Source organism: Oncorhynchus mykiss, chromosome 7 (assembly GCF_013265735.2).
Source record: "Oncorhynchus mykiss isolate Arlee chromosome 7, USDA_OmykA_1.1, whole genome shotgun sequence".
Classification (NCBI taxonomy): domain Eukaryota; kingdom Metazoa; phylum Chordata; class Actinopteri; order Salmoniformes; family Salmonidae; genus Oncorhynchus; species Oncorhynchus mykiss.
The window spans coordinates 67,967,710-67,994,105 of record NC_048571.1 but is presented as its reverse complement, the minus strand read 5'-3'; the positions used below and the strand labels follow the sequence as shown (position 1 = coordinate 67,994,105).

General features: G+C 46.7%; 1 protein-coding gene across 5 annotated transcripts in view; it reads left to right on the top strand.

Moving 5' to 3' along the window:
• LOC110528336 (SLIT-ROBO Rho GTPase-activating protein 3) overlaps positions 1 to 24,097 on the top strand; it is an 89,300-nt gene extending 65,203 nt beyond the window's left edge. For 4 of the 5 annotated variants that reach the window (XM_021610330.2, XM_021610328.2, XM_021610326.2 and 1 more), the window contains exons 16-21: positions 4,975 to 5,080; positions 13,852 to 14,079; positions 14,326 to 14,580; positions 20,626 to 20,793; positions 21,017 to 21,317; positions 22,222 to 24,097. In XM_021610330.2, coding sequence (XP_021466005.2) covers positions 4,975 to 5,080; positions 13,852 to 14,079; positions 14,326 to 14,580; positions 20,626 to 20,793; positions 21,017 to 21,317; positions 22,222 to 22,734 — 1,571 coding nt within the window. In that variant the 3' untranslated portion in view covers positions 22,735 to 24,097. The remainder of the gene's footprint in view (positions 1 to 4,974; positions 5,081 to 13,851; positions 14,080 to 14,325; positions 14,581 to 20,625; positions 20,794 to 21,016; positions 21,318 to 22,221) is intronic. The other variant, XM_021610327.2, reaches the window with a different exon arrangement.
• Positions 24,098 to 26,396: the final 2,299 nt, after the last annotated feature.

Genomic DNA, 26,396 nt, shown 5'->3' with positions numbered 1-26,396 from the left:
GGGGCGGATGCAGGATTTAGATCAGGATGGGAACACTTTTTGGCTCAAGGGCCAGATCGGGATTTAAAAATTCAGCAGAGGGCCGTCCAGATTTTTGGGGGACTGATTCGTATGTCAAAATCGATTTGCATGCCAGAAAAAGGGCAGTTATTGTAAAATATACAGGTCCATTATCATTTCTACATGCTTTCTATTTGGTTGTAGACGTTCAAGAGTGGCCTGGAGAGTTTTCTAACCCCCAACAAAATGTTTTTTTTACTTAAACCTCTGTAGTTTGCCCACTCATGGTTTAGATAGTAATTTATTTAATAATTGATTGGATTTATATAGTAAATATGTTTACTATCGTAAAGTAGATATTTTTTTGACTTTTTTTATTTTACCTTTATTTAACCAGGTAGGCAAGTTGAGAACAAGTTCTCATTTACAATTGCGACCTGGCCAAGATAAAGCAAAGCAGTTCGACAGATACAACGACACAGAGTTACACATGGAGTAAAAAGGGAAAGAGGTAGTTGTTTGGGCTAAATTATAGGTGGGCTATGTACAGGTGCAGTAATCTGTGAGCTGCTCTGACAGTTGGTGCTTAAAGCTAGTGAGGGAGATAAGTGTTTCCAGTTTCAGATTCAGATTCAGATTTTCAGATTTTTGTAGTTCGTTCCAGTCATTGGCAGCAGAGAACTGGAAAGAGAGGCGGCCAAAGAAATAATTGGTTTTGGGGGTAACTAGAGAGATATACCTGCTGGAGCGTGTGCTACAGGTGGGAGATGCTATGGTGACCAGCGAGCTGAGATAAGGGGGGACTTTACCTAGCAGGGTCTTGTAGATGACATGGAGCCAGTGGGTTTGGCGACGAGTATGAAGCGAGGGCCAGCCAACGAGAGCGTACAGGTCGCAATGGTGGGTAGTATATGGGGCTTTGGTGACAAAACGGATTGCACTGTGATAGACTGCATCCAATTTGTTGAGTAGGGTATTGGAGGCTATTTTGTAAATGACATCGCCAAAGTCGAGGATTGGTAGGATGGTCAGTTTTACAAGGGTATGTTTGGCAGCATGAGTGAAGGATGCTTTGTTGCGAAATAGGAAGCCAATTCTAGATTTAACTTTGGATTGGAGATGTTTGATATGGGTCTGGAAGGAGAGTTTACAGTCTAACCAGACACCTAAGTATTTGTAGTTGTCCACGTATTCTAAGTCAGAGCCGTCCAGAGTAGTGATGTTGGACAGGCGGGTAGGTGCAGGTAGCGATCGGTTGAAGAGCATGCATTTAGTTTTACTTGTATTTAAGAGCAATTGGAGGCCACGGAAGGAGAGTTGTATGGCATTGAAGCTTGCCTGGAGGGTTGTTAACACAGTGTCCAAAGAAGGGCCGGAAGTATACAGAATGGTGTCGTCTGCGTAGAGGTGGATCAGAGACTCACCAGCAGCAAGAGCGACCTCATTGATGTATACAGAGAAGAGAGTCGTTCCAAGAATTGAACTCTGTGGCACCCCCATAGAGACTGCCAGAGGTCCGGACAACAGACCATCCGATTTGACACACTGAACTCATCAGAGAAGTAGTTGGTGAACCAGGCGAGGCAATCATTTGAGAAACCAAGGCTGTTGAGTCTGCCGATGAGGATGTGGTGATTGACAGAGTCGAAAGCCTTGGCCAGATCAATGAATACGGCTGCACAGTAATGTTTCTTATCGATGGCGGTTAAGATATCGTTTAGGACCTTGAGCGTGGCTGAGGTGCACCCATGACCAGCTCTGAAACCAGATTGCATAGCAGAGAAGGTATGGTGAGATTCGAAATGGTCGGTAATCTGTTTGTTGACTTGGCTTTCGAAGACCTTAGAAAGGCATGGTAGGATAGATATAGGTCTGTAGCAGTTTGGGTCAAGAGTGTCCCCCCCTTTGAAGAGGGGGATGACCGCAGCTGCTTTCCAATCTTTGGGAATCTCAGACGACACGAAAGAGAGGTTGAACAGGCTAGTAATAGGGGTGGCAACAATTTCGGCAGATAATTTTAGAAAGAAAGGGTCCAGATTGTCTAGTCCGGCTGATTTGTAGGGGTCCAGATTTTGCAGTTCTTTCAGAACATCAGCTGAATGGATTTGGGAGAAGGAGAAATGGGGAAGGCTTGGGCGAGTTGCTGTTGGGGTGCAGTGCTGTTGACAGGGGTAGGAGTAGCCAGGTGGAAAGCATGGCCAGCAGTAGAAAAATGCTTGTTGAAATGTTCAATTATGGTGGATTTATCAGTGGTGACAGTGTTTCCTATCTTCAGTGCAGTGGGCAGCTGGGAGGAGGTGTTCTTATTCTCCATGGACTTTACAGTGTCCCAGAACTTTTTTGAGTTAGTGTTGCAAGAAGCAAATTTCTGCTTGAAAAAGCTAGCCTTGGCTTTTCTAACTGCCTGTGTATAATGGTTTCTAGCTTCCCTGAACAGCTGCATATCACGGGGGCTGTGCGATGCTAATGCAGAACGCCATAGGATGTTTTTGTGTTGGTTAAGGGCAGTCAGGTCTGGGGAGAACCAAGGGCTATATCTGTTCCTGGTTCTAAATTTCTTGAATGGGGCATGTTTATTTAAGATGGTTAGGAAGGCATTTAAAAAAAATATCCAGGCATCCTCTACTGACGGGATGAGGTCAATATCCTTCCAGGATACCCCGGCCAGGTCGATTAGAAAGGCCTGCTCGCTGAAGTGTTTCAGGGAGCGTTTTACAGTGATGAGAGGAGGTCGTTTAACCGCTGACCCATTACGGATGCAGGCAATGAGGCAGTGATCGCTGAGATCTTGGTTGAAGACAGCAGAGGTGTATTTAGAGGGGAAGTTGGTTAGGATGATATCTATGAGGGTGCCCGTGTTTAAGGCTTTGGGGAGGTACCTGGTAGGTTCATTGATAATTTGTGTGAGATTGAGGGCATCAAGTTTAGATTGAAGGATGGCTGGGGTGTTAAGCATGTTCCATTTTAGGTCGCCTAGCAGCACGAGCTCTGAAGATAGATGGGGGGCAATCAGTTCACATATGGTGTCCAGAGCACAGCTGGGGGCAGAGGGTGGTCTATAGCAGGCGGCAACGGTGAGAGACTTGTTTTTAGAGAGGTGGATTTTTAAAAGTAGAAGTTCAAATTGTTTGGGTACAGACCTGGATAGTAGGACAGAACTCTGCAGGCTATCTTTGCAGTAGATTGCAACACCGCCCCCTTTGGCAGTTCTATCTTGTCTGAAAATGTTGTAGTTTGGAATTAAAATGTCTGAATTTTTGGTGGTCTTCCTAAGCCAGGATTCAGACACAGCTAGAACATCCGGTTTGGCAGAGTGTGCTAAAGCAGTGAATAGAACAAACTTAGGGAGGAGGCTTCTAATGTTAACATGCATGAAACCAAGGCTATTACGGTTACAGAAGTCGTCAAAAGAGAGCGCCTGGGGAATAGGAGTGGAGCTAGGCACTGCAGGGCCTGGATTCACCTCTACATCGCCAGAGGAACATAGGAGGAGTAGAATAAGGGTGCGGCTAAAAACAATAAGAATTGGTCGTCTAGAACGTCTGGAACAGAGAGTAAAAGGAGGTTTCTGGGGGCGATAAAATAGCATCAAGGTATAATGTACAGACAAAGGTAAGGTAGGATGTGAATACAGTGGAGGTAAACCTAGGTATTGAGTGATGAAGAGAGAGATATTGTCTCTAGAAACATCATTGAAACCAGGAGATGTCATTGCATGTGTGGGTGGTGGAACTAATAGGTTGGATAAGGTATAGTGAGCAGGACTAGAGGCTCTACAGTGAAATAAGCCAATAAACACTAACCAGAACAGCAATGGACAAGACATATTGACATTAAGGAGAGGCATGCTTAGTCGAGTGATCAAAAGGGTCCAGTGAGTGGAGAGGTTGGTTGAGGGTCACGGCGATTTAGACAGCTAGCCAGGCCATCGGTAGCAAGCTAGCATAGGATGGAGGTATGTTTTTAGCCACCTCTTGCGTTCGGTCAGTAGATTAGTGGGGTTCCGTGTGGTAGAGGGGATTAATCCAAATCGCACAACAACAACAAAAATAAGAACAATAGATATAGTTATAGAGGCCCGAGAAGAAAACATAATAATAATAAAAATAAATAAATTGTCCGATTGTCTATTCAGATAACAGCCGGTAAGACAGCTAACGGTTAGCGGGCCGCAGATGGGCGTTCAGGTAACGTCGCGACGGAGGAGCCAGCCGGATCTCCTTCAGGTAGATAACGTCGGCAGTCCAGTTGTGAAGGCCCGGTGGGGCTCCGCGTAGGCAGTAAAACGGGTCCGGATAGGTGACTGCAGCCCAGGAGTGAATGATGGAACTCAGGAGTGATTGACGGAGCTGGCTAGCACCGGAATAATTGATGTTTGCTCCGGAATCGACGAAATCCGATTGTCACACGGATAGCAGCTAGCTAGCTGTGAGATCCGGGTATGAATGTCCAGAGAGCAGTTGAAATCCAGGGACATGGAGAGAAAAATTGGTCCGGTATGTTCCGTTCCGAGCCGCCATGCGCCGTACAAAACTGGCAATAGATTTTCGATAGATTTTCGAGCTAAAGGATAGCTGATGACCACAAACCGTGGTTAGCTGAATACTAACGATTTGCCAGTAAAGAAGCTAACTAGCTTCTGATTAGCTTCTGGATTAGCTTCTGGGCTAGCTCCTGGCTAGCTTCTGGCTAGTTTCTGGCTAGCTTCTTGGAGTTTCTGGCTAGCTTCTTGGAGGATTACAGATCTGAGGTAAATAATACTTTTTTATAAATATAAATTGGTGAGGCGGGTTGCAGGAGAGTGTTTTGAAGATGAGTTGATGGAAAATAAAAATAAAATGTATGTGAAAAAAGTTGTAAATATATATATATACAGGACACGACAAGACGAGGACAAAAGATATACATTTCATATTGTATACATCGAAATGATTGTATCCCTCTGTCTCTCTACCCCCTTTCTCTATCTCTCAGAACTAGACTCTGGTGCAGAGAGAGCTCATCACCTTCAGCAGATCGTTGTAACTCTTTCTCACCCCGTCATCATCGTCATGAGATATCTGTTTGCATTCCTCAACCAGTAAGTATATATAATTCAGTAAGTCTATATATCAATCGGTAAGTCTAAACATCAATCAGTAAGTCTATACATCAAGCAGTAAGTCTATACATCAAGCAGTAGGTCTATACATCAATCAGTACGTCTAAGCATCAAGCAGTACGTCTGTACATCAATCAGTATGTCTATACATCGATCAGTACGTCTATACATCAGTCAGTACGTCTATACAGTGGGGAGAACAAGTATTTGATACACTGCTGATTTTGCAGATTTTCCTACTTACAAAGTATGTAGAGGTCTGTCATTTTTATCATAGGTACACTTCAACTGTGAGAGATGGAATCTAATACAAAAATCCAGAAAATCACATTGTATGATTTTTAAGTAATTAATCTGCATAAGTGGGAAAACCTGCAAAATCGGCAGTGTATCAAATACTTGTTCTCCCCACTGTACATCAAGCAGTACGTCTGTACATCAAGCAGTATGTCTGTACATCAATCAGTACGTCTGTACATCAAGCAGTCAGTCGTAATAACAACATGTTATGTGTTGATGGAGAAACCCAATAATGAAGATAGTGTTCAGAGGTGGCTCATCCAGGGAGGAAGAGGAAGGTAGTTATCTTCATTAAATGAGGATAAATGAAGACAAAACATATTAAACATTTCAGTCGTTGGTTCTACATTGTAAAAAGTATGTGTTTATGAAGAAACCTAATATGTGTATAAATACTGTGTAAATAAATACTGTGTTATGGAAAGTCGTTTGAGTAAAACACATTTTTTACAGTTTTTGTATGGCTTTGGTACTATTTTCACAAGTATGAGGTAACATTTCACAACTCTTAGTACAAAACTCAAAACAGATAATCAAAAAGACTGTTTTTTCTCAACTTTAATCACATTTTCAATTGACTAAGTACAACTAACAAACTTTTTCAACAAACCTAATCAGTGTTCCATCTAGAAATACCTTTAATATAAAGTCATCAGTGTTTGTAAGTATAAACATCTACATGTTATATATATATATATATGTATATATATATATATGACATTTGATAACCACACATAATGACTACTCATTTTTGCTCATTTTAAATAGTGGTAACCACAATTGGTCATCATATAAAAGGGGGTGTGTGAACACTTGCAATTTCTTTCAACATGGAGTAGGATAGACAGCAATAATACAATAGAAAAAGTCTATATACAGTGTGTGCAAATGAGGTAGGATAACGGAGGTAAGGCAATAAATAGGCCATAGTGGCAAAATAATTACAATATAGCAATTAAACACGAGTGATAGATGTGCAGAAGATGAGTGTACAAGTAGAGATACTGGGGTGCAAAGGAGCAAAATAAATAAAAATCGATAAGAGTATGGGGATGAGGTAGTTGGGTGGGCTAATTACAGGTGGGCTATGTACAGGTGCAGTGATCTATGAGCTGTTCTGACAGCTGGTGCTTAAAGCTAATAAGGGAGATATGAGTCTCCAGCATCAGTGATTTTTGCAGTTCGTTCCAGTCATTGGCAGCAGAGAACTGGAAGGAAAGGCGGCCAAAGGAGGAGTTGGCTTTGGGGGTGACCAGTGAAATATACCTGCTGGAGCGAGTGCTACAGGTGGGTGCTGCTATGGTGACCAGTGAGCTGAGATAAGGCGGGGCTTTACCTAGCAGAGACTTATAGATGAACATTAGCCAGTGGGTTTAGCGACGAATATGATGCGAGGGCCAGCCAACGAAAGCATACAGGTCACAATGGTGGGTAGTGTATGGGGCTTTGGTGGAAAAACGGATGGCACTGTGATAGACTGCATCCAATTTGCTGAGTAGAGTGTGGGAGGCTATTTTGTAAATGACATCGCCGAAGTCAAGGATCGGTAGGATAGTCAGTTTTACGAGGGTATGTTTGGCAGCATGAGTGAAGGATGCTTTGTTGCGAAATAGGAAGCTGATTCTAGATTTAATTTTGGATTGGAGATGTTTAATGTGAGTTTGGAAGGAGAGTTTACAGTCTAACCAGACACCTAGGTATTTGTAGTTATCCACATATTCTACGTCAGAACTGTCCAGAGTAGTGATGCTGGGCGGGCAGGCAGGTGTGGGCAGCGATCGGTTGAAGAGCATTAATTTAGGTTTACTTGCATTTAAGAGCAGTTGGAGGACACGGAAGGAGAGTTGTATGGCATTGAAGCTCATCTGGAGGTTAGTTAACACAGTGTCCAAAGAAGGGCCAGATGTTTCCAGAATGGTGTCGTCTGCGCTGGAGGTGTATCAGAGAGTCACCAGCAGCAAGTGCGACATCATTGATGTATACAGAGAAAAGAGTCGGCCCGAGGATTGAACCCTGTGGCACCCCCATAGAGACTGCCAGAGGTCCGGACAACAGGCCCTCCGATTTGACACACTGAACTCTATCTGAGAAGTAGTTGGTGGACCAGGCGAGGCAATCATTTGAGAAACCAAGGCTGTTGAGTCTGCCGAGAGAGTCGAAAGCCTTGGCCAGGTCGATGAATACAGCTGCACAGTATTGTCTCTTATCGATGGCGGTTATGATATCGTTTAGGACCTTGAGCGTGGCAGAGGTGCACCCATGACCAGCTCGGGAAACCAGATTGCATAGCGGAGAAGGTACAGTGGGATTTGAAATGGTTGGTGATCTGCTTGTTAACTTTTCTTTTGAAGACCTTATCAAGGCAGGGTAGGATAGATATAGATTTGTAGCAGTTTGGGTCTAGAGTGTCTCTCCATTTGAAGAGGGGGATGACCGCGGCAGGATCTCAGACGATACGAAAGAGAGGTTAAACAGGCTAGTAATAGGGGTTGCAACAATTTTGGCAGATAATTTTAGAAAGGAGGGTCCAGATTGTCTAGCCCGGCTGATTTGTAGGGATCCAGATTTTGCAGTTCTTTCAGAACATCAACTATCTGAATTTGGGTGAAGGAAAAATGAGGGAGGCTTGGGCAAGTTGCTGTGGGGGTTCAGGGCTGTTGACCAGGGTAGGGGTAGCCAGGTGGAAAGCATGGCCAGCCGTAGAAAAATGCTTATTGAAGTTCTCAATTGTCTCTGATTTATCAGTGGTGACAGTGTTTCCTAGCCTCAGTGCAGTGGACAGCTGGGAGGAAGTCCTCGTATTCTCTATGGACTTTACAGTGTCCATAAACAGTGTATGAAAAAGCTAGCCTTTGCTTTCCTAACTGCCTGTGTATATTGGTTCCTAACTTCCCTAAAAAGTTGCATTTTGTGGGGGCTATTCGATGTTAATGCAGTACGCCACAGGATGTGTTTGTGCTGGTCAAGGACAGTCAGGTCTGGAGTGAACCAGGGGCTATGTCTGTTCCTGGTTCTACATTTTATGAATGGGGCATGCTTATTTAAGATTGTGAGGAAAGCACTTTTAACCTCTCTGGGATATGTGGGACACTAGCGTCCCACCTGGCCAAAAGCCAGAGAAAATGCAGTGCGCCAAATTCAAATAAATTACTATAAAAATCTAACTTTCATGAAATCACACATGTAAGATACCAAATTAAAGCTACACGTGTTGTGAATCCAGCCAACGTATCAGATTTCAAAAAGGCTTTTCGGTGAAAGCAAACTATGCTATTACCTGAGAGTAGCACCTCCAACACAAAACGCAGAAATAAAAATATAAATCATGCCTTACCTTTGACGAGCTTCTTCTGTTGGCACCCCCATATGTCCCATAAACATCACAAATGGTCCTTTTGTTCGATTAATTCTGTCGATATATATCCAAAATGTCAATTTATTTGGCGCATTTGATCCAGATAAACACCGGTTCCAACTTGCGCAACGTGACTACAAAATATCTCCAAAGTTACCTGTAAACTTTGCCAAAACATTTCAAACAACTTAGTAATACAACTTTAGGTAAAGTTAAAGTAAATTTAAAAAAAGTAAGTTTAAAGTAAATAATTGATCAAATTGAAGACTGGATGATCTGTGGTCAATACAGGAAGAAAACAAACTGACGCTACCTTTCTGGTCACGCGCCTCAAACAAACACTACACTTGAAGTGACCCTTGTTTTGAACAGGGCCACTTCTTCATTACACAAAGGAAAAACCTCAACCAATTTCTAAAGACTGGTGACATCCAGTGGAAGCGGTAGGACCTGCAAGAAGATCCCTTAGAAATCTGGGTTCCCAATGACAGCCCATTGAAAAGAGTGACCTCGGGGTTTCGCCTGCTACATACAGTGCCTTGCGAAAGTATTCGGCCCCCTTGAACTTTGCGACCTTTTGCCACATTTCAGGCTTCAAACATAAAGATATAAAACTGTATTTTTTTGTGAAGAATCAACAACACTTGGGACACAATCATGAAGTGGAACGACATTTATTGGATATTTCAAACCTTTTTAACAAATCAAAAACTGAAAAATTGGGTGTGCAAAATTATTCAGCCCCCTTAAGTTAATACTTTGTAGCGCCACCTTTTGCTGCGATTACAGCTGTAAGTCGCTTGGGGTATGTCTCTATCAGTTTTGCACATCGAGAGACTGACATTTTTTCCCATTCCTCCTTGCAAAACAGCTCGAGCTCAGTGAGGTTGGATGGAGAGAATTTGTGAACAGCAGTTTTCAGTTCTTTCCACAGATTCTCGATTGGATTCAGGTCTGGACTTTGACTTGGCCATTCTAACACCTGGATATGTTTATTTTTGAACCATTCCATTGTAGATTTTGCTTTATGTTTTGGATCATTGTCTTGTTGGAAGAAAAATCTCTGTCCCAGTCTCAGGTCTTTTGCAGACTCCATCAGGTTTTCTTCCAGAATGGTCCTGTATTTGGCTCCATCCATCTTCCCATCAATTTTAACCATCTTCCCTGTCCTTGCTGAAGAAAAGCAGGCCCAAACCATGATGCTGCCACCACCATGTTTGACAGTGGGGATGGTGTGTTCAGCTGTGTTGCTTTTACGCCAAACATAACGTTTTGCATTGTTGCCAAAAAGTTACATTTTGGTTTCATCTGACCAGAGCACCTTCTTCCACGTTTGGTGTGTCTCCCAGGTGGCTTGTGGCAAACTTTAAACAACACTTTTTATGGATATCTTTAAGAAATGGCTTTCTTCTTGCCACTCTTCCATAAAGGCCAGATTTGTGCAATACACGACTGATTGTTGTCCTATGGACAGAGTCTCCCACCTCAGCTGTAGATCTCTGCAGTTCATCCAGAGTGATCATGGGCCTCTTGGCTGCATCTCTGATTAGTCTTCTCCTTGTATGAGCTGAAAGTTTAGAGGGACGGCCAGGTCTTGGTAGATTTTCAGTGGTCTGATACTCCTTCCATTTCAATATTATCGCTTGCACAGTGCTCCTTGGGATGTTTAAAGCTTGGGAAATCTTTTTGTATCCTAATCCGGCTTTAAACTTCTTCACAACAGTATCTCGGACCTGCCTGGTGTGTTCCTTGTTCTTCATGATGCTCTCTGCGCTTTTAACGGACCTCTGAGACTATCACAGTGCAGGTGCATTTATACGGAGACTTGATTACACACAGGTGGATTGTATTTATCATCATTAGTCATTTAGGTCAACATTAGATCATTCAGAGATCCTCACTGAACTTCTGGAGAGAGTTTGCTGCACTGAAAGTAAAGGGGCTGAATAATTTTGCACGCCCAATTTTTCAGTTTGAAATATCCAATAAATGTCGTTCCACTTCATGATTGTGTCCCACTTGTTGTTGATTCTTCACAAAAAAATACAGTTTTATATCTTTATGTTTGAAGCCTGAAATGTGGCAAAAGGTCGCAAAGTTCAAGGGGGCCGAATACTTTCGCAAGGCACTGTATGTTCTGTTATACTCACAGACATGATTCAAACAGTTTTAGAATCTTCATAGTGTTGTCCATCCACATCTACTAATAATATGCATATCTTATCTTCTGGGGATGAGTAGCAGGCAGTTGGATTTGGGCATGCATTTCATCCGGACATGAAAATACTGCCCAATGTCACCAAGAAGTTAAAGAATAACCAGGCATCCTCTACTGACAGAATGAGGTCAGTATCCTTCCAGGATACCCGGGCAAGGTTGATTAGAAAGGCCTGCTCGCTGAAGTGTTTTAGAGAGTGTTTGACAGTGATGAGGGGTGGTCGTTTGACCCCAGACCCATTACGGACAAAAGCAATGAGGCAGTGATCGCTGAGATCCTGGTTGAAGACAGCAGAGGTGTATTTGGAGGGCAGGTTGGTTAGGATGATATTTAAGAGGGTGTCCGTGTTTACGGATTTGGGGTTGTACCTGGTAGGTTCATTGATAATTTGTGAGATTGAGGGCATCAAGCTTAGATTGTAGGATGGCCGGGGTGTTAAGCAGGTCCCAGTTTAGGTCACCTAACAGCACGAGCTCTGGAGAAAGATGGGTTTCAATCCATTCACATATGGGTTCCAGGGCATAACTGGGGGCAGAAGGTGGTCAATAGCAAGCTGCAACTGTGAGAGACTTGTTTCTGGAAAGGTGCATTTTTAGAAGTAAGAGCTCAAATTGTTTGGGCACAGACCTGGATAGTAAGACAGAGCTTTGCAGGCTATCTCTGCAGGAGATTGCAACTCCTCCCCCTTTGGCAGTTCTATCTTGTAGGAAAATGTTGTAGTTAGGGATGGAAATTTCAGAGTTTTTGGTGATCTTCCTTATCCAGGATTCATACGCAGCTAGGACATCCGGGTTGGCAGAGTGTGCTAAGGTAGTGAATAAAACAAACTTAGGGAGGAGGCTTTTAATGTTAACATGCATGAAACCAAGACTTTTAAGGTTACAGAAGTCAACAAATGAAAGCGCCTGGGGAAAGGGTGTGGAGCTAGCCACTGCATTGCCTGGATTAACCTCTACATCACCAGAGGAACAGGGGAGGGGTAGGATAAGAGTACGGCTAAAGGCTATACGTTTTCTGGGCACGGTAGAATAGGTTCAAGGCATAATGTACAGACAAAGTTATGGTAGGATGTGAATACAGTGGAGGTAAACCTATGCACTGAGTGACGATGAGAGAGATATTGTCTCTCGAAACATAGCAGCAGAGGGGCCTTGGAGGGACGTCGCGACGGAAGAAAGTCTGTTGTAGCCCCCTCGTGCTGTTACGTCTGCAGACCAGTCATCGTGGATCAGCAGGGCTTCGTGTGGTTAAAGGGGTCTAGGCCAATAGAAAAAGGTATAGTGGCCAAAGAATTTGTCCGATGGGCCTCTTAAGCTAACAGTCCGATATGCTCTAGACAGCTAGCGGGTTGCGGCTAGCAGGCTAGCAGATGGGCATTCAGGGGACGTTGCGACGGAGGAGCCAGTTGATAAACCCCCTTGGTCAAATTACGTCGGTAGTCCAGTCGTGAAGGGTCGGCGGGGTCCAGGCCAATTGGCAAAATATGTATTGTAGCCAAAGGAGTGGCTGATGGACTTCTTCGGCTAGCCGGGATATGGGCCTAGCAAGGTTAGCTCCAGGCTAATTGGTTCTTGCTTCGGGACAGAGACGTTAGCCAGGAGTGGCCACTTGGATAGCAGATGCGATGATCCAGGTGAAAAGGTTCAGAGCTTGCGGTAGGAATCCGGAGATACGGAGAAGAAAAATAAGTCTAATTTGCTCATCGGTCAATGGATGACCATCTACGTGCCTTGACAACGTGGGGGAAACATCTCCATGGTTGCAGCTATCTCTGAAGATTATCTGGTAGGACGTAGGCCATTGCTTGGATCCTACAACGCTGCACACCTCAATGTCTTTCGCAATGAAATTGGGCAGACCGGTATGTCATGAATGTCATTGCGTGGGACAATCATCGATTAGTGACCCTATACCGGTCCCCATATTCTCCTTTCCTCAACCCTATTGAGGAAAGGTGGAAGGTGGACGATCGCCAGCCCCATGAGCGTGCCACCCTCCTTCTGGCCTTGGATGAGGCATGCGACGACATCAATACAGACCAATGTCAAGCTTGGATTCGCCATGCCAAAGGGTTTTTCCCACGGTGCATGAACACTGTGATTTGGTGGAGAATTTATATTGAAATGCTCAAGACAGGCTTGATGCAAATTAATAGGTACTACATGTTATGTTTTATTTTCATTAATTTTATTTGTTTCATTTAATTTCTTACATTTGATTACAGACACCTACAGTATGTTGCAATTATATCTGAAAAATACAATGTTTTTTTTGCACTAATGAATAACTGTATAGGACGTCTGGATAGATGTTATTTTGTTGGGTAATACATGTAATTTAGATGTTAATACTTTACAAACACACTGTTCCCCGGGTGCCGAAGATGTGGATATCAATTAAGGCAGCCCTCCTCACCACTCAGATTCCGAGGGGTTGGGTTAAATGTGGAAGACACATTTCAGTTGAATGCATTCAGTTGTACAACTGACTAGGTATCCACTTTCCCCTTTTATTTCTGTAGCTCTCAAAATCCATATATAGTAGACAAACCAGTTCAAAATCTATAGGTTTACCAAACGGTTAAGTGATTAACCGTTAAGCGCAGTTGGATTAAGTGATGGTCAAATGTATTTAAACAAATGAGAAGAGAATCATATGAAAAGTAATGTAAGCATTGCATTGTGAAAGGCAGTGTCTTTATGTGAAAGGTATTTCTAGATGAAACACTGATTTAGGTTTGGTGAAAAAGTTACTGTGTGTTGTACTTGAAAATGTACATAAAGAAAAAAATCTGCCTTTTTGAGTTTTGACCTAAAAGTTGTAAAATTATACCAAAGTGATAAAAGAAAACTGTAATTCCCCATTGTTTCTCTCCAGTCTATCCCAGTACAGTGATGAGAACATGATGGATCCCTATAACCTGGCTACCTGCTTCGGCCCGACTCTGATGCCCATACCTGATGGTCACGATCCTGTGGCCTGTCAGACACACGTTAATGAGGTCATCAAGACCATCATCATCCACAACGAGGTCATCTTCCCGAGCCACCGTGAGCTGGACGGACCGGTCTATGAGAAGTGCATGGCTGGAGGAGAAGAGTACTGGTTAGTGATGTTATAGTATACTGGGCCTTGGTTCTGCTTGGATGGGAGAGAAGATGGAGATTAACCAATGTAGAGAAGGGGATTAGAGGACTGGACCCAGTTCTGTGTTTCAAATGACTTCACCCTCTTGTTGGGCTAGTTTAGTCCAAAGCACTATACTATGTCCTTCTTTATCATTATCTGAATCTATCAATCAATGTATTTATCTATCTACAATATATATATCTCTCTCTCTACACCATTTAGTGACAGTCCCCAAAGTGGGCCAGGTGCCATTGATGAAGTGGACAACAGTACAGGACCTCACACCAGTGATGATGAACTGGAGCAGATCGAGGCTATCGCTAAGTTTGACTACGTGGGGCGAACTCCCAGAGAGCTGTCCTTTAAGAAGGGGGCATCACTGCTGCTGTACCTGAGAGCCTCTGATGACTGGTGGGAGGGACGACACAACGGAGTGGACGGACTCATCCCACATCAATACATTGTGGTGCAGGACATGTAAGTACAATATTTCTGTGTAACTGCTCAAATGCTACATGCCTCTGTTTAGGATAAGCACTTCTATTGTAATCGTCAGTAGACGAGAGACAGACTGTGCACCCCTACCATGGGGCCTCCAGGTTATGTGAGTCCATGTCAATAACAGTGAATTGATATGTCAATAATCATGAACTGTGCCCAAAGTGCATTAGTCTGATACTGTGTCAATGCAGCAGTTGGCATACAGTAAGCACCAAAGACTTCAAAGCAAATAAATCCCCAATTAGTAATTAAACGAGATGTCCTCTCCTCAGTCTCTTGAACTAACACTTCCGCATGACAAGGATGGAACATTAAGGTCACTCTGTAACTGGTCATTTATCCTTCCGGAACCCTACCCGACAGCCAATCACCATCCATCACCGTGGAGATGACAGAATTAAACCCTAATTAGGGAAAGACACAGGATGCGTCCAAAATTGCACCCTATACCCTTTATAGTTCTCTACTTTTGTTTAGAGCTCGTGCGCTAGCACACTAGTCAAAAGTAGTGCACTATGAAGGGAATAGTGTGTAATTTGGGATGCAGGCACACTCATCTCCAACTGATCCTGGTGACCTAAATTTGGGATATGCTTAACACCTCGGGCCATCCTACAATCTAAGCTAGATGCCCTCAATCTGACAAATTATCGTTGACCCTACCAGGTAAAACCCTAAATCCGTAAACACGGGCACCCTCATAGATATCATCCTAACCAACCTGCCCTTTAAATACACCTCTGCTTTCTTCAACATTGCCTGCGTCTGTAATGGGTCCACGGTTAAACAACCACCCCTCATGACTGTCAAACGCTCCCTAAAACACTTCAGCGAAAAACCTGGTCTGGATATCCTGGAAGGATATTGACCTCATTCCGTCAGCAGAGGATGCCTGGTTATTCTTTAAAAGTGCTTTCCTCACCATCTTAAAAAAGCATGCCCCATTCAAAACTTTAGAACTAAGAACAGATATAGCCCTTGGTTCACTCCAGACCTGACTGCCCTTGACCAGCACAAAAACATCCTGTGGCGTACTGCATTAGCATCGAATAGCCCCCACGATATGCAACTTTTTAAAGTTGGTTAGAAACCAATATACACAGGCAGTTAGGAAAGGAAAGGCTAGCTTTTTCAAACAGAAATTTGCATCTTGTAGCACAAACTCCAAAAAGTTCTGGGACAATGTACTGTAAAGTCCATAGAGAATAAGAGCACCTACTCCCAGCTGTCCACTGCACTGAGGCTAGGAAACACTGTCACCACTGCTAAATCTACGATAATCGAGAATTTCAATAAGCATTTTTCTACTGCTGGCCATGCTTTCCACCTGGCTACCCCTACCCTGGTCAACAGCTCTGCACCCCCCACAGCAACTTACCCAAGCCTCCCCATTTCTCCTTCACCCAAATCCAGAGAGCTGGACCCATACAAATCAGCTGGGCTAGACAATCTGGGTCCTCTCTTTCTAAAATTACCTGCCGAAATTGTTGAAACACCTATTACTAGCCTGTTCAACCTCTCTTACTGAGATCCCTAAAGATTGGAAAGCTACCGTGGTCATCCCCCTCTTCAAAGGGGAGACACTCTAGACCCAAACTGCTACAGACCTATATCTATCCTACCGTGCCTTTTCTAAAGTCTTCGAAAGAAAAGTTAACAGATCACCGACTATTTCGATTCCCACCGTACCTTTTCCGCTATGCAATCTGGTTTCTGAGCTGGTGATGGGTGCACCTCAGCCACGCTCAAGGTCCTAAACGATATCATAACCGCCATCGATAAGAGACAATACTGTGCAGCTGTATTCATCGACCTGGCCAAGGCTTTCGACTATGTCAGTCACAGCATTCTTATCGGCAGACTCAACAGCCTTGGTTTCCCAAATGACTGCCTCGCCTGGTTCACCAACTACTTCTCAGATAGAGTTCAGTGTGTCAAATCGGAGGGCCTGTTGTCCGGACCACTGGCAGTCTCAATGGGGGTGTCACAGGGTTCATTTCTCGGGCCGATTCTTCTCTCTGTATACATCAGTGATGTCTCTCTTGCTGATGGTAATTCTCTGATCCAACAGACGACACCATTCTGTATATGTCTGTCCCTTCTTTGGACAATGTGTTAACTAACCTCCAGACGAGCTTCAGTGCCATACAACACTGCTTTCGTGGCCTCCAACTGCTCTTAAATGCAAGTAAAACTAAATTGCATGCTCTTCAACCGATCACTGCACGCACCCGCACACCCGTCTAGCGTCACCACTCTGGACGGTTCTGACTTAAAAATATGTGGACAACTACAAATACCTAGGTGTCTGGTAAGACTGTAAACTCTCCTTCCAGACTCACATTAAGCATCTCCAATTTAAATTAAATCTAGAATGTGTTTAATTGCTAAATTGTAATTATTTTGCCACTATGGCCTATTTATTGCCTTACCTCCCTAATCTTACTACATTTGCACACACTGTATATAGACTTTTCTATTGTTGTCACGGTTTTCTGTATGGGAAAGAGAGTCGGACCAAAAGGCGGCGTGGCTATTGAGATTCATGTTTAATAAAATAACGTAAACACGAATCAATACAAAAACAATAAACGTAACTTGAAAACCGAAAACAGCCTAAACTGGTGCAAACTAACACAAGACAGTTACAAGGACACTAAGGACAATCACCCACAAAACCCAACACCAAACAGGCTACCTAAATATGGTTCCCAATCAGAGACAATGACGAACACCTGCCTCTGATTGAGAACCATATCAGGCCAAACATAGAACTAGACAAACTAGACATGTAACATAGAATGTCCAACCAGCTCACACCCCTGACCAACCAAAACATAGAAACATACAAAGCAAACTATGGTCAGGGTGTGACAGTACCCCCCACCAAGGTGCGGACTCTGGCCGCAAAACCTGAACCTATAGGGGAGGGTCTGGGTGGGCATCTGTCCACGGTGGCGGCTCTGGTGCTGGACGTGGCCCCCACTTCACCGTAGTCTTAGTCCCCCACCTTGTCCGCTTCCGTGGCCTCCTCACCATGGCAACTCTTCTCAATGGACAGAGGGGCGGCAGCTCGGGACAGAGGGGCGGCAGCTCGGGACAGAGGGGCGGCAGCTCGGGACAGAGGGGCGGCAGCTCGGGACAGAGGGGCGGCAGCTCGGGACAGAGGGGCGGCAGCTCGGGACAGAGGGGCGGCAGCTCGGGACAGAGGGGCGGCTGCTCGGGACAGAGGGGCGGCTGCTCGGGACAGAGGGGCGGCTGCTCGGGACAGAGGGGCGGCTGCTCGGGACAGAGGGGCAGGGGCTCTGGGCAGAGGGGCAGGGGCTCTGGGCAGAGGGGCTCTGGGCAGAGGGGCAGGGGCTCTGGGCAGAGGGGCAGGGGCTCTGGCGCCTCTGGCTGACGGGCGGCACTGGCGGCCCCTGGCTGACGGGCGGCACTAGCGGCCCCTGGCTGACGGGCGGCACTGGCGGCCCCTGGCAGACGGGCGGCGCTGGGCAGACGGGCGGCACTGGCGGCGCTGGGCAGACGGGCGGCGCTGGGCAGACGGGCGGCACTGGCGGCGCTGGGCAGACGGGCGGCACTGGGCAGACGGGCGGCACTGGCGGCGCTGGGCAGATGGGCTGCTCAGGCGGCGCTGGGCAGACGGGCGGCACTGGCGGCGCTGGGCAGACGGGCGGCACTGGCGGCGCTGGGCAGACGGGCGGCACTGGGCAGACGGGCGGCACTGGCGGCGCTGGGCAGACGGGCGGCACTGGCGGCGCTGGGCAGACGGGCTGCTCAGGCGGCGCTGGGCAGACGGGCGGCTCAGGCAGCGCTGGGCAGACGGGCGGCTCAGGCGGCGCTGGGCAGACGGGCGGCTCAGGCGGCGCTGGGCAGACGGGCGGCTCAGGCGGCGCTGGGCAGACGGGCGGCTCAGGCGGCGCTGGGCAGACGGGCGGCTCAGGCGGCGCTGGGCAGACGGGCGGCTCAGGCGGCTCAGGCGGCGCTGGGCAGACGGGCGGCTCAGGCGGCGCTGGGCAGACGGGCGGCTCAGGCGGCGCTGGGCAGACGGGCGGCTCAGGCGGCGCTGGGCAGACGGGCGGCGCTGGCAGACGGGCAGCTCAGGCGGCGCTGGGCAGACGGGCGGCTCAGGCGGCGCTGGGCAGACGGGCGGCTCAGGCGGCGCTGGGCAGACGGGCGGCTCAGGCGGCGCTGGGCAGACGGGCGGCTCAGGCGGCGCTGGGCAGACGGGCGGCTCAGGCGGCGCTGGGCAGACGGGCGGCTCAGGCGGCGCTGGGCAGACGGGCGGCTCAGGCGGCGCTGGGCAGACGGGCGGCTCAGGCGGCGCTGGGCAGACGGGCGGCGCTGGCAGACGGGCAGCTCAGGCGGCGCTGGGCAGACGGGCGGCTCAGGCGGCGCTGGGCAGACGGGCGGCTCAGGCGGCGCTGGAGAGGAGGGAGCCCCTGTAAGGATGGGCCGGAGAGACAGCCTGGTACGGTGGGCTGCCACCGGAGGGCTGGTGCGTGGAGGTGGTGACGGATAGACCGGGCCGTGCAGGCGCACTGGAGCTCTTGAGCACTGAGCCTGCCCAACCTTACCCGGTTGAATGGTCCCGGTCGCCCTGCCAGTGCGGCGAGGTGGAATAGCCCGCACTGGGCTATGCAGGCGAACCGGGGACACCGTGCGCAAGGCTGGTGCCATGTAAGCCGGCCCAAGGAGACGCACTGGAGACCAGATGCGTAGAGCCGGCTTCATGGCACTTGGCTCGATGCCCACTCTAGCCCGGCCGATACGCAGAGCTGGAATGTACCGCACCGGGCTATGCACCCGCACTGGGAACACCGTGCGCTTCACAGCATAACACGGTGCCTGCCCGGTCTCTCTCGCCCCCCGGTAACCACAGGAAGTTGGCTCAGGTCTCCTACCTGGCGTAGCCATACTCCCTGTGAGCCCCCCCCCCCAATACATTTTTGGGGCTGACTCTCAGGCTTCCATCCACGACGCCACGCTGCCTCCTCATACCAGCGCCTCTCCGCTTTCGCCGCTTCCAGTTCTTCTTTGGGGCGGCGATATTCTCCTGGCTGAGCCCAGGGTCCTTTACCATTCAATTCGTCCTCCCATGTCCATTTTTCCAAGTAGTGCAGCCTCTCCCACTGCTGCTGCTGCTGCTCCTGTTGCTGCTGCCTCTGTTGCTTCTCCTGCTGCTGCTTTTGCTGTTGCCCGTTACCACGCCGCTTGGTCCTGTTGTGGTGGGTGATTCTGTCACGGTTTTCTGTATGGGAAAGAGAGTCGGACCAAAAGGCGGCGTGGCTATTGAGATTCATGTTTAATAAAATAACGTAAACACGAATCAATACAAAACAATAACCGTAACTTGAATACCGAAAACAGCCTAAACTGGTGCAAACTAACACAAGACAGTTACAAGGACACTAAGGACATTCACCCACAAAACCCAACACCAAACAGGCTACCTAAATATGGTTCCCAATCAGAGACAATGACGAACACCTGCCTCTGATTGAGAACCATATCAGGCCAAACATAGAACTAGACAAACTAGACATGTAACATAGAATGCCCACCCAGCTCACACCCTGACCAACCAAAACATAGAAACATACAAAGCAAACTATGTTCAGGGTGTGACAATTGTGTTATTGACTGTATGTTTGTTTATCCCATGTGTTACTCTGTGTTGTTTGTGTTGCACTGCTTTGCTCTATCTTGGCCAGGTCCCAGTTGAGACCTTTTTCTCAACTGGCCTACCTGGTTAAATAAAGGTGAAATAAATAATAAGTCAGGGGCCCGGGGAAACTGGGGAATGGGTGCTGTACTTGTTAATAATAACTAGAAGAGGTCCAACATCTGGAGTTAGGTTTAGTTTCCGAAGGATTGTTTGTTGACATAATAATTTCATCTAATCTCTGGTGTAAGGGTATCCAGATGATTTGCAGTGACTCGTTAATGAAATTGTATAATTGTTTATGCATTTTGCCAGCATACAAAAAACATCTGCTCTCTGTCTCTCCGTTACCTCAGGGAAGATGCGTTCTCAGACAGTCTGAGTTGGAAGGCTGGGAGTGAGGCCAGTAGTGGACCCCACCAGGAGGACAGAGACCGAACCTCATCCAGGAACCGTGACCGCAGCTCCCCCTGCGAACACAGACAACATACCCCTGAACACCACTATGGAGATGCTCTTGGAAGGTGGCTACACATTGACTTTATGATGATTCATTCTCACAGTTCAGTAATGCAGGTTAACAGGTTTTCTAGACACATGCAGGATGAGATGTTTTCCTCCATGAAGAGGCTACAAAATAATGGTTCATTTAGTGTAGTTGTATTGAATGAGCTATAATTTATTTTTGCACTCTGTCCTTGATGCTGTCTTGAGAGTCTGTCTGCTCTCTGTGTTGTGGCCATTCAGGGTGAGGGTTCGTTCAGACGGTGCTGTTATCCCTCACCACAGGAGCACCGCCGACACTCACAGCCCCACCCGAGGTATGGACACGCCCCCTAGGGTCATGCCCCGCCCCTGCAGCCCTCACAAGATGGCTGTCAGCAGGGGCCGCATGGACAGTCCAGAGAAACGCCATGTCAGCACGTTCAGCAGCACAGGAAGTATCAACCATCCAGATAGAAAGTGCTTCCGTGATGGCCCCGCCCTCAGACCCTCCCCCGGCTCCACCCGCCACGGTAGCCTTGGCGAACAGAAATCACTGGCAGAGGTGAGAGTCTATGAAGTAAATAAATAACTAAACGCACACCCGGCCTAATGATGGGGTGCTGACTACCAGAAAATAAACTAACCAATTTAAAAAAGAAGGTTGCCCACTCATCTCTTGTTGCTTGTGGATTTATTTAACAAAAGTTTTGGCAAAAGAGCATTTATCAGGGTATACAGAGGTGAGAATCTAATCACTGCAATAAATACTTAATAATTATCAAAGCAATTGATTCAGTGGGTGAAGTCAGGCAAGACCAAACTTCCCTTGTTATTCTTAATATAACTATTTCCTGCCAGTCCAGCCATGCTCGGAGTTGTGCAGTCGAAGCTAATGAGGATATTCTCCTGTCTGTTGTTCAGAGAGATGGCGAGACAGGCAGACAGACAGAAAAGACCGACAGACAGAGGGAGAAATATTTCCAGTATAGTTTATGGATCCCAGCCAGTACTCAGATGGACAAAGTCAGGCAGCAGTGGGAAGGACATCTGAGAGAGAGGCCCACATTGCCCTCTGTCTCTCATCTCCTAATTACTGTTCAGTCTGTTAGCTGCTGCTAGCTCCACATGTAAATATGGCTCCCTTTGTTTGCTTCATTAGAGAGAGAATATTGGAACCATTTGTGAAGTGTTAATTTGTCCATTTGTTCCTGCTTTCAAGAAGAAACAGTTTGGTTTTTATTGGGAAGACTTGGTATGTCAGTATTTTGTTTGAGGATAAACAATAAGAGCAGATGTTTGAATGGGACATTATTTTTTCTATTGGTGTGCGTGCGTGCGTGTGTGCGTGTGTGTGTGTGTGTGTGTGTGAATTGTCATCATCTACTACTATGGACAGCCAAGATAGAGTGTGTTGCAGGACATCAGACACTGGATTAATATCAGTGGTGAAACTGTGTGTATTACAGGACATAGAGAAGACCATGAACACCGCCCTGCATGAGCTGTCTGAGCTTGAGCGGCAGAACGTGGCCAAGCATGCTCCCGACGTGGTCCTGGACACCTTGGAGCCCCTGAAGCAGCAGCACCTCTCCTCCTGTGGGTCCAGACCACCCTCTGAGACCCCTAGCAGCCCCCTCCACACCAACACCATGGCCATCAGAGACCCTGACGCCGCCCTGCGCCGTAGCAGCAGTTCCTCGTCCTCCGAGACCATGAGCACCTTCAAACCGGCCCTGACTGCACGGAGGCCCAGCGCCCCCCTCAGGCCGCCTCCGGTCAGACCGCTTCGGCCTGCTCCCATCCACCTGGGACATGGCCAGGGACAGGGGGGACAGGGGCAGCACAGGTCTAGTAGTTCCAGCTCCTCAGGCCTGGGAAGTCCAGCATCTATCACTCCCACAGACAGGGTGTTCCCCAAGGCTCCATCCCCGTCCCCCTCTACGTCCTCCTCGTCCTCAGACAAACAGGGTCACATGTAGCCTGGCTAAGCAGGCTGCTGCAGTCACAGAAAGAGCCCAGGAACTATAGAGACAACTGACTGAGCAGGCTGCAGCACACAGCCACAGGTCAGGATACGCATACAGTAGTAAGAATGGAGTAAGCTGCAGCCATAGCCCTGTACAGGAGCTATAGTAGGAACTGACTGGACATGGCACAGTCTGATCACAGCCACAGCCCAAGAGATACAGTACAGAAGGAAGTGATTCCGCAGAGCACCGACTGATTGCTCATAATCAACATCTTCTTCATTTCCTTCTGGCTGTGACAACGGACACATTGAGACCTTGTCTCTGTGGGAACAATATCGACCACTAACTAGTAGGAGGTTGGATTCAACATGTAGGATGAAGGCTGATTAATTGGTTTATTGACAGCCGGATGTCCACCAGTATTAACTGTCTGCTTGTCGGTTGAGATTCTGAATCACTCAGAAGAAACATGAACTGTACTATGATAATCATTGTAAAGAATGTTTCTACTCTCTCCATGTGGCACAGAACTGCCACAGAACAAACCTGATCAAATGGATGCACTGGATAACGCTTTGTTTACTGTTATAGCCATCTGTGGTTGTAGCCTGCTAGTTTGTCTGAATAACAAACCATCTCAAACTGAAGTTTGGTGTTTTTGAGCTGGTAGTCTAAGACTAGCGCCTTCTTCGTCTGCAAATAGGAAGACTTAATACAATCTCTTGATCTGTCTTTCTCTCTCTCTCTCTCTCTCGCTCTCGCTCTCTCTCTCTTTCTGTTTCACTCTCTCTCTATCTCTCTCCCCCAGATTAGCCGTGGTACCTCAAGAAAAGAGCACACACCTTGTCATGACTCGACCCAGTCTACTAAAGATGCACTGATCTGGTCTGGTCATTTTCTATGAGCCTGTACTAGTTGATCCTGCATACTGTATGTGTATATATATATATTTATATTCATACAGTTACATGTTTGAAGACATAGGAGAATCAACCCCTGACAGGGTTAGTTGTGCCGTTACATGTGGACTGGATCTCTTACTTGGTGAACTAGATTGGATTCTCAATTCAGGCCCATTGTGTGTAACCACAGTTTTCTTATAGCCCTGCTTTGGAGTTATACCGTATGTAGATGGCCTTGCTTGCTTGGTGGTATGTGTTCCTGTACGTATTATATGAGAGATTATTATTCAACAAAACACATGTTTAAAGTGTTCTAGATATGTTTTGAATGGAAAATAATATGCATAATGTTGAAAACTACCTGTATGTATGAATAACATGGTATGCTAGAAACAGGATATATATTATCATTAACCTTGCAAAGGCAGGAACAGAACAAGATAATAAATGTGGGGAATCTGTATCCGAAATGCCCTTTTGGTACTCTTTTGTTGACATTCTAACATACTGACACTTAGTGGTAAAATGTTGCACATATATCTGTCTTAACAGTACAGCAGAGTCCAATTGGTAAATGGTTTTGTAGCTCCTCTTAGTGGTAAAGATAGAAAAAACACTTAGTGTTTGAGGCATATGCATTGTCGCATGTCTCATTATCTGTCACAAGGTGGCGACTGTGTTACACAAAGATTTTAGTCCAGCTAAATCCCAGAACAACTAAAAACCTGACGTGTCAGCACTTCCAACAAATCTAAAAGCATTGGATTGGTGGATGTGTGTTGGCTTGTGGGATTTTCCACCATATCTTATACCAGTCATTTCCTTTCAAATAATTTGCATTTACATTTTTGTCATCTAGCAGACACTTTTATCCAGAGTCAGTGAAGGGAAGTGAACATGTGCACACTTTGAGAGGAAGAAGATATAATTGGGATGTAGTCCTAATCTTACTGTAGATTCATCAACTTGAGAAATTGGTATTGGACTATTATTCCATAACAAATCATACACTTGAACAGCAACATATTTCCTGAGTTTGAAAGCAAGTCAAATAATGTTTACATACTGTACGTAGGCTAGTGATGACATATCCTCTTTGGTTCACTTATTCCTGTCACGCCTGCTCCCGCTCTTGCCTCGAGCGCCAGGCTCCCTAGCATAATGCACTCCTGCCACCATCATTACGCACACCTGCCTTCCCCCATCACACGCATCAGAGATTATTGGACTCACCTGGACTCAATAACCTCTGTCATTACCTCCCCTATATCTGTCTGTTCCCCCGCTACTCTCCCCGCTTCAGCATTGATTGTCTTATGTCCTTGTATACCTGTGTGCTGATGCTGTTCCTGTCTTGTTCCATGTCTTTTCCGATTAAATGTTTGACCTGCTTCTCATCTCCGGGAATGGTCCTTACAATTCCAGATCAGTTCTCCCTATGAAGTGGTCGAAGCAGGCATGTAAAAATGGATAAGACTTTCCATGTGGAGGTCAATGCCCTTAAAAAAAGTGCTGACAATATCTAAATGTATCTACCAACTACTCAGACATTCAAAGAACCCAATTAAAAGGGCTTAAAATGAAGTTGGGGGATGAAAGGAAACCATTTCGGAGATTGTTCCACACTCTGAAGTTAAATACCCCATATTTCCATACTAATTTACCTAAAAAAAGCAATCCGAGGCATTTAATTTGTCCTTCAGCATCCTGATCAAAGTAATACTGTGGTTGTGCTTTTGGGCTTTTGTCTTGTTCCCCTTCTTGTGCTGCGCTGTGGTTCCTCGCACCACTCAAAGGGAGTCTGGCCTGGTGTAATCACTTTATGTACAGTGGGGCAAAAAAGTTGTCATGTACTGTCATGTTGTGTCTTGTCTCTGTCCTTTCCCTTCACCCTGTCTCCCTCTGCTGGTCGTTGTTAGGTTACCTTTTCTCCCCCTCTTTCCCCCAGCTGTGCCTTGTCTCCTCCTAACCACCTCGTCACCCCTTTTCCCACCTGTTCCCTTTTTCCCTCTGATTAGGTCCCTATATCTCTCTCTGTTTCTGCTCCTGTCTTTGTCGGATTCTTGTTTGTTGTGTTTCATGCCTGAACCAGACTGTCGTCATGTTTGCTGTAACCTTGTCTTGTCCTGTCGGAATCTGCCGGTCCGTCTGAGCCTACCTATGTTTGGTAATTAAAGAAGCTCTGTTTAAGTTAATTCGCTTTTGGGTCCTCATTCACGCACCGTAACAGAAGAATCCGACCAAGAATGGACCCAGCGACTTCGGACCCTCTCCACTCAGCCGTCGGGATCCAGGGAGCGATGCTAGGCAGACACGAGCAGGAAGTGTCTGCTGCTCGACATGCCGTTGAGACCCTGGCCACCCAAGTCTCCAACCTCACAGAACAGGTTCACCATCTCCGCCTCGATCCACCGGCCACTTCCAGGGCTTTCGAATCTCCGGAGCCCAGAATCAATAACCCGCCGTGTTACTCTGGGGAGCCCACTGAATGCCGCTCGTTCCTCACCCAGTGTGATATTGTGTTTTCTCTCCAGCCCAACACTTACTCCAGGAGCACTGCTCGTGTCGCCTACGTCATATCTCTCCTTATTGGACGGGCTCGTGAGTGGGGCACGGCAATCTGGGAGGCAAGGGCTGAGTGTACTAACCAGTATCAGGACTTTAAGGAGGAGATGATACGGGTTTTTGATCGATCTGTTTTTGGGGAGGAGGCTTCCAGGGCCCTGTCTTCCCTATGTCAAGGTAATCGATCCATAACAGACTACTCTA